General features: G+C 53.3%; 1 protein-coding gene across 4 annotated transcripts in view; it reads left to right on the top strand.

Annotated features, from left to right (window-relative positions):
• The first annotated feature begins 10,952 nt into the window (after positions 1-10,952).
• Positions 10,953-11,935, top strand: part of CD99L2 (CD99 molecule like 2) — a 101,716-nt gene continuing 100,733 nt past the window's right edge. For 3 of the 4 annotated variants that reach the window (XM_017350864.4, XM_070067223.2, XM_070067222.2), the window contains exon 1: positions 10,960-11,355. In XM_017350864.4, the coding sequence (XP_017206353.2) occupies positions 10,977-11,355 (379 nt within the window). In that variant the 5' untranslated portion in view covers positions 10,960-10,976. Of the gene's footprint in view, positions 11,356-11,935 lie in introns of all 4 variants that reach the window. The other variant, XM_008275030.5, reaches the window with a different exon arrangement.

The raw sequence follows: 11,935 nt of genomic DNA, 5'->3' as shown, positions 1-11,935 counted from the left end.
CTCTGGCTCTCGGAGAGGAGTCGCCGCTCAGTGGGGGAAGTCAGCTAGTCTTCCAAGAATAAACAAGGAAATGAGCAGTCTCAGGAAGTGACTGGGGAGGTGTGAAATGGCAAATGTTACCTCCCGGGCTCTGTGAGCCCTTGGCAGAGGCCAAAAGGAAGAGACGGGAGGCGAAGATTTGTGATCCTAAATGGGCTGGATGTAGAGGGCGGTAAACCGTGAGAAGAAGTAAAAGGAGATGCAAGTATGCAAAAACCTTCTCAAGGAAGGGTGAGAACCAGATCCCAGATTCGGGAGCCAAGGCAGAGAGGCTGTAGGGAGCCTGTTGCTGGTGAGGATGGTTGTAATTATGCTCATTATCCCACTTAAAAACCTGATGGTGGGGCCGGTACTGTGGCTTCGTGGATAAAGCCAACGCCTGCAGTGCCAGCATGCCAAATGGGTACCAGTTTGAGTGCTGGCTGCTCCACTTCCGATCCAGCTCTCTGCTATGGCCTGGGAAAGCAGTAGAAGATGGCTCAAGGGCTTGGGCCCCTGCACCCACGCGGGAGACCTGGAAGAAGCTCCTGGCTCTTAGTTTCAGATCAGCCCAACTCCAGCCATTGCTACCATCTGGGGAGTGAGCTAGCGGATGGAAGACCTCTCTCTCTCTCTACCTCTCTGTAACTCTACCTTTCAAATAAATAAATAAATCTTTAAGAAAATGTGTTCAAGTCCCTGCTTTCACTTTTTTGGGGTATATACACCTAAGTGGAATTACTGTAAAAGCTATGTATAATTTTTTGAGAGAATGCAATCCTGTTTTCCACTGCAGCTAAACAATTTCGCAATCCCATCACTATCGCAGGAGGCTTCCAGCATCTACCCTCACCAACACGCGTTATTTTCCATTTCTTTTTTTAACTATAGCCATTCTGATAGGTGGGAAGTGGGACATCGCTAGATTTGCAGTCCCCTGAGACTAGTGATGTAGAGCATCTTTTCATGTGCTTATTAGACATTTGTGTATCTCTTTGGAGGGAATGTCTGTCCAAATACTTTGTCCATTCTTAAATTAGTTGTTTTTTAGTGTTGAGCTGTAAGATTTCTTTATAGTAATACCTTGTCAGGTATATGATTTCTAAATATTTCCTCCCACTCTGTAGTTGGTCACACTGTTCATAATGACCTTTGATGTAGCAGATTCAATTTCTGTGAGGTCTAATTTACCAACTTTTTTGTTGTTTTTGTTGTTGCCTGTGCTAAATCCAATGTCACAAAGATGTCCTCTAGTGTTTTCTTTTAAGGGTTTTATAGTTTTCACTCTTAGGTCTTTGATCCATTTAAAATTAAAATTTTTACGCAGTGTAAGGTTAAGATCACATTTTTGGGTACCTCCTTTCTTTCCATCTTGTAGAAATATGGGATTGAAATGATCTAGTACTATGCATTGGTTCCAAAGTCAGTAAAGAACTAAGCAAGGTGGCATGAGACTGGGCATCAGTTTTCTCAGCTATAGATTGGGAATAACCTTGCCCCCTACAGTACGGTGAACACACCCACCAGGAACCTCAGAATATGACTTTATTTGGATTATGACCCTAATAGAGTCTTTGCAGGTGCAATTACATTAAGGATCTCAAAATGAGATCATTCTGGATTTATCATGGGCTATAAACTCAATCCACCATGTCCTTGCAGGAAGGCCATATGAATATAGAGAGACTGGAGTGATGCACCTCCAAGGAAAAGAATGCCAGATTTCCTGATCACCATCAGAAACTGGACAGAGGCAAGGAAGGATTCTCTCATAGAGCCTTCAGAAGGGGTACAGCCCTGCTGCCACCTTGATTTTGAACTTGTGGGCTTGAGATATGTGAGAGAATACATTTGTGCTGTTTTGAGCCTTCATGTTTGTGGTAATTTGTTACAGCAGCCCTGGGAAATGAATACACTGCTTGACAGAGTATTAAAATTATTAAAATACAAGATTTTGTGAAGGGCTTATCACAGCACTGGGCACATTGCCCATTGCATCTCAACAATTCTTCTTCTCATCTCGGGTCCCACTCACAACTGTCCATGTGCATAACGCAAAGCAGAGCCAGCCACCACCTGCCAACATGCAAAGTGCCCTCCCGGGGCCCACGAGTACTCTGAGGCATTATGGGCTTACATGCCAAGCGTGTGCCATGTCTGCCTTACTAGAGAGAGCAGGGTTGGCTAGACTGGAGTCTGGATCCTAGGTTGGCCTTGACTTGCTGGGTGACCCAGCTGCAGTCATTTTCCCTTGTTGAAGATTCGTTGTATCATCTATAATATTGTGATCAGAGACACACTGACTTCCTTTTGGGTTGCTGGGAGCACTTGACAAGGTGATCAGGTGACCATCCCGAATAGGCAAATCTGTAGAGGCAGGGTTGGCACAGGGTGACAGAGGGGAAGTAAATTAGGGGTTTCCTTAGGGGTGATGGGAATGTTCTGTAATTAGATGGAGGTGATGGCTGCCCAATATTGTGACTGTACTCAGCACCACTTGAATTGTGTACTTTTTTAAAAAAAGATTTATTTATTTGAATGGTAGAGAGAAAGATATGGAAAAGGGGAGAGAGAGTGAGAAAGGTGAAAAAGATCTTCCATCTGCTAGTTTACTCCCCAGATGGCTGCTACTGCTAGGCTAGGCCAGGCTGAAGCCAGGAGCCAGAAACTTATTCCAGGTCTCCCACATGGGTGCTAGGACCCAAGTACTTGGTCCATCTTCTTCTGCTTTCCCAGACACATTAGCAAGGACCTGGATGGAAAGTGAAGCAGTCACAACTCAAAATGGCACCCACACGGGATGCTGGCACCGCGGGCAGCAGCTTAACCACTGTGCCACAACGCTGGCCCCGAATTGTACACTTTTCAATGGTGGATTTTATGTTATATGAATTTTACCTTAGCTGAAAGAAAAACTTCCCTGATGGCTTTTGTCATGCCGCTGGGGTTGAGAAACAGGACCGGTGGGAGTAGATGGCAGATTTCAAAGCCAGTTGAACTTGAAACTGGACTTAAAGGTCAGTGTTTAAAAAAACAGTGTCTGTGAGGGTGGAAGAGGTTGGCAGGGAGCAGCCAGTATGTTCTAGTGTGGCCTAAGGGATACACTGGAGTCAGCCCGGTGAAGAAAGACAGGACAGTCACTGCAGGCAGGTGAGACGCTAGGGTCAAGGAAGAGACTGGTGACTAGGCCCGAGGGAAGCTGGCCGGTGAGGAGTGAGTGGACACTTTGGGCAGGAAGGCAGGGGCCTGATCAGATTCTGTAAGGCCAGTAGGCCACAGGTAGCAACGTGGATTTCCTCTGAGTGAGAAGGAGGGCCCCTGACATGGGCTGGGAGGGTCAAAGTCGGAGAACAATGTGATCTGACTTTCTCGGAGGCTCCCTTTTGGCTGCTGGGTAGTGAATGGGTCAGAGGAGGAGGCAGTGGTAATGAGGCCAAGGAGTGGACCAGGAGGGGCTCAAGGCTGCCTCCTAGGTCTGGGGCCCCAGGACCTGAGAGATTCACAGTGCCATTTCTTTCTTTCTTTCTTTCTTTTTTTCTTTTCTTTTTTTTTTTTTTTACAGGCAGAGTTAGAGGTGGGGCTGGGGGAGAGAGAGAAAGGTCTTCCTTTCTCAGCTGGCATGCTGCGCTGAGCCGAAGCCAGGAGCTAGGTGCTTCTCCTGGTCTCCCATGGGGTGCAGGGCCCAAGCACTTGGGCCATCCTCCACTGCACTCCCGGGCCACAGCAGAGAGCTGGTCTGGAAGTGGGGCAACTGGGACAGAATCCAGCGCCCCGACCAGGACTAGAACCCGGTGTGCCGGCGCCGCAAGGTGGAGGATTAGCCTAGTGAGCCGCAGCGCCAGCCTCACAGTGCCATTTCTTAAGACAGGGGGACACTTCAGGGAGAGTGATGTTGGGGACAGGAGCAGACACTTATGGGTCAGACGTGGCAATGCCTCTAAAAAAGTCATTTTCGGACAGAAATCACTGTTCCTGAGATGCTGAAATGCACATTTGTGTTCTGTCCCTTTGGAGGTTTCTTGCGCTGCGTAGAAGCCAGGAAAAGACTTAACATCAGAGACCAAAGGTCAGTGTCTGTGCTTGGAGTCTCCCAAGTGCCTCTGGGAGGCTTCCCTGGGTAAGTCCTGTCTGCCTTTGGGAGGTCAGGGTTGACTTTTGTTTGTCCAGAGGTCAGCAGTGAGGAGAAAATGCTGCCTTGGAGGTATTACAGAGACATAAGTGACTTCTTGCCAAGTGCTTATGCAATTCCATATTGACTCGGCTGAGCACAGGAAAGAAAGTTACAGCACCCTTTGTCACATTAGGAAAACACGCAGGTGTAGGGTTTTGCCCTGCCTGACTGGGCACGCGGGCTTCCTGAACTCCGTGTGGTGTTGTGCATTGCGATTTCGAAAGAGGGGGGCTCCTTCTCATGATAATGAACCTTGAAACCAAGTCATGACCTACCAGAATTTTGTACCTGTCTACTTTTCTTTCTGGAATTTCCACACCGCGGCCAGCATGGCTATCATCACCATCGTGTGGTCCTTTTGCAGGTTGAGAAAATCGCTCAAACTCCAAATGGGACTTCTCACAGGAATGCAAATGAATGAGATGACTGGGATCTCTTGGGGATGTGTTGCATTACTTTCCCAAGTACCCTGGGAAAAAGGCGCCCTCTTGGGGTGAGCAACTCTGTTTCCTGTAAGACAGGAGTGATCGGGTGTGGGGAGGGGCAAGGGGGAGCCATAGAGCCTAGGGAGGGAAGTTGGCCAGCTGGAAGCTGCAGCAGCTGCTCAGCCACACTCGGCCATTTCCCGGACACTACAAAGCACCCGCCCCCTCCCCACCCCAGCTCAGCCTTTCCGGCCCAGCTGCATCAGCCCTGGAACTCCTACAGTGGTTCCCCGCTCTTCTCCCCACCCAAATCACTCCCATTTCCCCTAACTTCTCATTCTTAAATAGTTCCTGTCACCTAGTGCAGCATCTTGTAAGGCAGATCCTAGGTTCCATACAACAGTCCTATGGATTCTGCGCACCCGTGGAACGTCAACCTGATCTTGTCACCCTGCAGAGCCAGCTCTGCACACCTGTGCTCCGGCTGATGTCCGGGCTTTCTCTTGCCTCAGCGGCTCTCCCCTGTGCTCAGTGAACCATTACCTTTCCGTGAAGTCAACCGTCCCCCTGGAAGTCACCGTGACCTTGGAGCTCGGAGTCGGGCTGCTCCAACTGTGTCTCCACAGTCCTCGGTGCTCCCCGCGGTCTCCCTGTGTGCCCCCTGCAGGGACCACGTGAGTCCTTCTGACTTGCTCTCCTCCCTGCTCTGAGAGCAGGCTCAGGCCCGCATTCCTTGCTGTGGCCACTGCTGCCTCTATTGCAACCACGCTCCGAATCCGGACTCTTCTCTCTTGCACCACGGCCCCCAGCCTCTGCCCCCAGATGATGCCAGCCACACTCCTGGGGCCCATCTTCCCTGCCATGCTGCTTCTTGCTGAAAACCCTTCTGCGGCTTCCCTCTGTTCTCGGAGTCAAACCTTTGCCCTTCTTAGGATGGCGTTCAATGCCCTGCCTGACCTTGCCATACCATGAAATCCAGGAGAGAATAGGAACCTTGTGGAGAGGTGTGTGTGTGTGTGGGGGGGGGGCTAATCTGCTTACAACTTAAAAGAGAGGTAACACTGTTTTAGACTCTTCAGGGCTTCCGGTTAGAGAAGAGGTGTGTTCCAAAAATTCCAAAATATTCCGAAAACATCACGGCTGTGGGTAGGCTGAGTATTGCTGGTATAGCCAGCTGTTCCCAGTGGGTGCCTTTCACCCACGAGTGGATTTCTTTTTCTTTTTTTTTTTTTTTAATTTGGGGACAGGTAGCGTTGCCAATTTTATTTTGCGAAGTAGGCATATTAAACAACACTACCATCTTTTCATGAAATAATGGACTTTTGTATATCAAAAAATTCACAATTTCAGAATAAAGGTCAGTAGGCCGGTTTTACAGGAGAAAACTTGCCATAGTAGACTCATTTTTCCTATTGCTCCAGGGCCGGGTGAAGAGCTGAGTATGAAGTCAGGCATGGGACGAAACTACTGCAGAGCAAAGCGCACCCAGCCTCAGCTAGCTGGAGCCAGCCGCGCTGGCATTGTTGTGCAGGGCAGCTGTCTTTCTTGAGGGGTCCTCACAGTGGGGAGTGAGGTGAGCGAGGCGAGGGCGTCCCACCCAGCTGTCAACCCCCTACAGGGGCGGGGCCCTCAGACTGGTTTCTTTAGCAGCTGAGTTGCTTTGGTATGCAGGGGACAGGTGGTGACCTTGATTTGGGGTGAGGCCTTGGTGCCTGCCCCAGCTCCCACGTGGACTCCCTCCCTGCCCCCAAGGATCACTGGGTGTGGGGTCTGTATCAGGTAGGGGCCCGGTGGACAAGGACAGATTCAGCAGTGGCTGGGGGGAGGGGTGGGGTGGGGTGGGGAGGGTGAGTCACAGGCCCTTACGGGCTCTGGAGAGCAGATGCCGCTGGGTGGGGCCGATTGTCGCCATGGGTGGGGGAGGTCTTGAGGATTTGCAGAAGTATGGAGGGCGGAGACTTGCGGGGTGGGGATTTGTGGCAGCTGGGAGCAAGGACAGGCACTGTGCCGCAGTGACAGCCTCGGGACTCATCTGCCCCGGCAGGCTGCTGAGGCCCAGCACTCAGACATACTGTGAAGCACTGCCTCCTTGGGAAAGCTGTGTAATGAGGGTGGGGATGGAAGTCTGGGGCGTGGCCCTCACCAGCCCACTTCACTCAGATGAACAGAAGCCCTCCCAGCGCTAGCTTCGCCTTTCCTATACTCGGGCTAGCCTGGTGGCCATCTGTCGGTGCTACAATTCTCCGCCCAGACCGCAGCTGGGGAGAGAGCGGCTTGTCAGGGCAAATGGTTTCCCATTTGGCGGGAGTTTTCAGGGTACGAGACGTCCCGGGAGGGGCGGGGGTATAGCAAGAAGGTGGGGACAAGGACACAATGTGTAGACAAGGCAGGCTTGGCTAGGAGTCTGTCCTACAACTCACGTGGATTAGCAGTGGGGTCTCTGTGAGCATGTGTGTGGCGAGAGGACCCAAATCGTGGTTTCTGTGTAGAAGTTTCTGTCTGAGGACAAACCAGGCCCCAGATGAGTCATTTTACAAAGGCAGAGGATAACTGCTTTCAGATGGTCACATTCATGAGGTTTTTATTTTGTTTTGTTTCTAGTGACTGTCTTTGGCACGTGGCAAAGCAGACAATGCTGTATTTTGTCTCCTTTTTTAAAAAAAACAAGATTTTAAAAATTTGTTTATTAACTTATTTGAAAGCTGTTAGGAAAATGGCGCAGTCTTCTCTATGGCACGATCTACATCCTGACACCATCCTAGGCTCTACCCCGCCGCCATTGCTGGAAGCCAGGTGGCCACATGGCCCAACCACCGGTGTCAAGCTCTACCCCCATCCTGATGGGATTCGCTGCTCCCACTTCCTTACTTCTGCAAAGCTATCTGAGACCTATTCCCCCAGTGCAGGCTGCTGTTTGCTCTGTGCATGGGAAGGCACAGGTGTTTGGTGTGTTTTGTGGTGTTTTGTGGTGGCCTTTCCTTTCAAAAGCCACATCCGATGGTTCACTCTTCAAGTGGCTGCAACAGCCAGGACTGAGCCAGGCGAAGCCAAGAGATAGGAACTTCATTCTGGTCTCCCATATGAGTGCAGAGGCCCAAGGACTTGGGCCATCCTCTGCTGCTTTTCCCGGGTGAATTAGCAGGGAGCTGAATCAGAAGTGGAGTAGCCAGGACTTGAACTGCTGCTGCAGGTGGCACCTTAACCTACTGTGCCACAGCACAGGCCCCTTAAAGCTTTAGTTATTTGAAAGGCAGTTTCAGGCCAGTGCTGTGGTATAGTGGCTGATGTAGTGGGTAAAGCCACTGCCTGCAGTGCCGGCATCCTATGTGTACACCGGTTCGAGTCCCAGCTGCTCCACTTCTGATCCAGGTCTCGGTTACAGGCTGGGAAAGCAGTGGAAGATGGCCCAAGTCCTGGGGACCCTGTACCCGCGTGGGAGACCCAAAAGAAATTTCTGGTTCCTGGCTGCAGAGCAGCCCAGCTCTGGCCACTGCAGCCATTTGGGGAGTGAGCCAGCAGATGGAAGACCTCTCTCTCTCTCTGCCTCTCTGTAGCTCTGCTTTTCCAATAAATAAATAAATAAATGTTTTTTAAAAAAGGCAGTTTCAGAGAGAGAGAGAGAGAGGAAGAGACACACAGAGAGAGATCTCCATCCATGAGTTCATTCCCCAAATGGCCACAATGGCTGGGCCTGGGCTAGGCTGAAGCCAGGAACCTACGACTCCTTCTGGCTCTCCCACATTGGTGGCAGGGGCCCAAGCACTTGGGCCATCTTCTGCTGTTTTCCCAAGTGCAAGAAGTTGAGCAGCCTGGATTCAAAGTGGCCCCCATATGGGAGCCGGCATCGCTGATGGTGGCTTAACTTGCTGCGCCACCATGCTGGCCCCTGTATGCTGTTTCTTACTCCTTTGTCAGAGTGGCAATCCTCCATGCTCATCAGGTGCTCTGGAGCGCACCCTTTAGGTCCTGTGCCATCATTTACTCATCCTTGCCATGTTCACTCTGCCACAGTGGAGGTCAGCACCCTTTCTCTGAAAGGGTTACTTAGTAAATATCGTGGGCTTTGTGGATCTGTGATCTGTGCCACACCTGCTCAACTGCACTGTGGCTACAAAAAAATTACACGCAAAGGGGGGGGGGTTGGTGTTGTGATGCACTGGGTTAAGCCACCGCCTGCAACACCAGCACCCCGTAGGAGCACCGATTAGAGTCCCGCTTGCTCCACTTCCAATCCAGCTCCCTGCTAACCCACCTTGGAAGGCAGCAGATAATAGCTCAAGTGGTCAGGTGCCTGCTACTCATGTGGGGGACCCAGATGGAGTTCCAGGCTCCTGGCCTCAGCTTGGCCCCACCCCTGCCATTGCAGCCATTTGGAGAGTGAACCACTGGATGGAAGATATTTCTGTCTCTCCCTCTCTAACTTTGCCTCTCAACTAAGCAAATAAAAGAAATTTTTTGGGAAAAACTCTAAAAAATATGTGCAAAGGCTGTAGCAACAGGTGAGCGAGCCAGATTTGGCCTGCAGGCTGTAATGTGTGAACCAATCTTGATCTAGAAGATAGTCTTATTGCACACGACACTGTGGCAAGTACTTTGCTGGAAGGATTTAAGTGTTTCCACTGCACTTTTACCACTGAGAGTTAGGTATCACTTTGTCCATTGCAAGTTGACTGAGATGGCCTCAAGTTAGATGCCGTACTTTCCTTGTCTCTCAGTGTAGACAGGAGTGTGTGTGTGAGGGCTCACTCATCAGTGGAAAGATGGCAAATCTAGGGCCCTCCTGCTACAGATGGGCACCAGCAAGGCCACTGAGGGGGAGCGGATGGCTCAGGGCACCAGACTTACTGGAAAAGCCGGCTGCGTGTCCACAGCCACAGCCTGAATACACAGGAACCTCCCGGTCTCCCAAGCAGGGGTCCCTATTTCTTTAGCTCCTGTAAGATTGACAGGTAGCGTGTCTCCTTCAAGCTGTGCCAGGCTGCCTCCTTTCTACCTTCTCATTTGACCCTTAGTACAATCTGATGGGATCCAGCCAGGATTTGTAGCCCCTTTGGCTGCAAAGCCCAGTTTCTTAGCCATTAAGCTGCTGGGGTTCCTAGTGACCTTCTGCCCGCTTTGCCACTGGACTACTCCCCAATCACTGGGATGATGCATGCCACGGTTTTGAAAAACAGAAGGCCACAATGCTTGGAAAAGGCCAGACACAGGACTTTAGGATGTGTTCAATATCTACCAGCTATCTGTGGTCATTCCTGAAGCGCAGCACAGGCAGGAAAATCCAGAGATCCATTTCTTCCACGCTGTTGTGCTCTTGGGGCCCCGGGACCCCGAGCAATAGATGGTAGCCACGCCGCACAGATTTTGGTTCTGTGTCTGGGCAACCCCTCCTGAGCCCTCTGTCTCTGCCGGCAGCAGGACCCGCGGCCGAACCCACACTGGGGAGGGGTGGTAGTAGCCAGGGGTCTAGGGAGGATGAGGCCCCCGGCGACTGCTACCGCATAAAGGCTGGATGCTGTGTGTGGCTCAGTCCCCCAGGAAGCAGCGGTGCCTTTCTTTGTCCTCGAAAGCTGGCTGCAGTTGGGGATCCTGAGTGTCACGTCAAGGCTGCAGCGGGCATTTTCCTGTTCCGGGCGGTATCGGAATGCGATTTTTCTGGTCAGGGAGACAGACCCCGTTTCAGGGGTGCTCATGGGGAGGGACTGTGGCGCATTTGCCGAGCGCCGAGCACGTTGTTCAGACCGACTCTGCAGATGTGAGCTTGCACTTTCGGCGCATTCATCAACGCCTTGGGAGGGCTGACCCCCTCCCTATCCCCAACTCGCCCCAGCCCGCGGCAGGGCTGCTCCGCCCCGTCTCCAGCCCACCCCCGTCCCCCGCCCCAGCCGCAGCCGCAGCCCCAGCCCCAGCCCACCTCCGCTGCCCCGGTGCCCCAGGCCTCGGCCTCTTTTCCTTGATACGTGTCGCCGGTTGCAGACGCGGCCACTACGAAACTGGCCCTTTTCTGGAGTCTCCGGACACGGTTCCAAGATAGTTTTCCGCAAGGAATGGCGAGGGGGGCTGCGCGGTGAACCCGCGGCTTCAGGGGTCCTAGGGAGTCGTCTTTCAGCGGGAGAACGCAAAGGCCAGAAGGGAGAGAGCCAAGGCCAAGGTCACCGGGGTGCCAGGGCGCGACTCACTTTTGCGCCGCCCAGGGTTCGGGGAGGAGTCGGGGCGACAGTAGAAATCACCGCTTACTCTTGCCGCCACCTCCCGCTCTCCAACTGCTGGCGAGTCCCTACTCTGGGCACTGGGGACCCGCCTCTGACATTTGCGTCTCTAGGGCCGCGCCGGAAAGGGGTTTGAGGCCCACTCGCTGGTGCCCTATGCAAGCCAGAAGCCCCAACTCTCCGAGCGCCCCCAGACCCCGCCTTTCGCACACTAGTCCCGCCCCTCTTCCGTGCCCCGCCCGCAGACTGCGGACCCGCCCCCGGCCTCGCCCCTGCCGGGGCGCCCCCAGGCGCGGGTGCTCTCGCACCCCTTTCCCCCGCCCTCTCTGGGCTGAGCCTCACACCCGCGCGCCGCCTGGGCGGGGCCCTGCGGTAGCAGCCGGGCTCCTCCTCCCGGCTTTTTCAGGATCTCCCCCTCTGACGTTCTGGCGCTGTGCTCCTCTGGGCCCCCTGTGCCTCCTCCCAGCCATGGTGGCCAGGCGCTCCGCGATCCTCGTGTGCCTCGCTTTCTCCTTGGTTACCCTGACCCAGAGAGGTAAGGCGGGCGGGGAGGGGGTGCGCAGGGACCCCACCCTGCGGGCCCAGGGTCGCTCTGCGCATGAGCGGCCCGGCCCCCCTGCCGAGCGATCTAGCCGCGGAGGCGGCAGTCGGACCGGTTGTGCCGAGCAAAGGGGTGGGGGTCCGATCCCCGAGAGGGGACTCCTCGTGCCACGGCCCGTGTACCAGGAGAGGACGAAGGGGACCCGTCCTGTGCTGCGCTACAAGCAGCAGGACGGTCCCTGTTAAGATCCTGAGCAAGCTGGTGTCACTGTTGGTGACAACAGCTGTCGCCAGGAGTTTACCTTGCCGGAAAAGCTTGGAGACCACAGATATTGCCCAAATGTCCTGCGGGCCCCATGCAGCAGAAGCACCTGGGAAGCTTCCTGAGCAGATCCCGCTCTGGTTGATCTGGATCGCGGCGGGGCTGGGTGTGGGGTGTGGCGGGGGTGGTGGGGTGCACTTCTTGGGGTGCTTGGACTGTCCGCTCTAGTTTGCGAGCCTTTGGTCATATTTTTTTCAAAGAGGAGGAGAGAGTGAATCCGCTGGATGGAGGGAGCAAATGTCAGGCCGGGGCC

This window comes from Oryctolagus cuniculus, chromosome X, assembly GCF_051225735.1.
Source record: "Oryctolagus cuniculus isolate XC-2025 breed Fujian yellow rabbit chromosome X, ASM5122573v1, whole genome shotgun sequence".
NCBI lineage: Eukaryota > Metazoa > Chordata > Mammalia > Lagomorpha > Leporidae > Oryctolagus > Oryctolagus cuniculus.
This window is presented reverse-complemented; position numbering and strand designations above follow the sequence as displayed.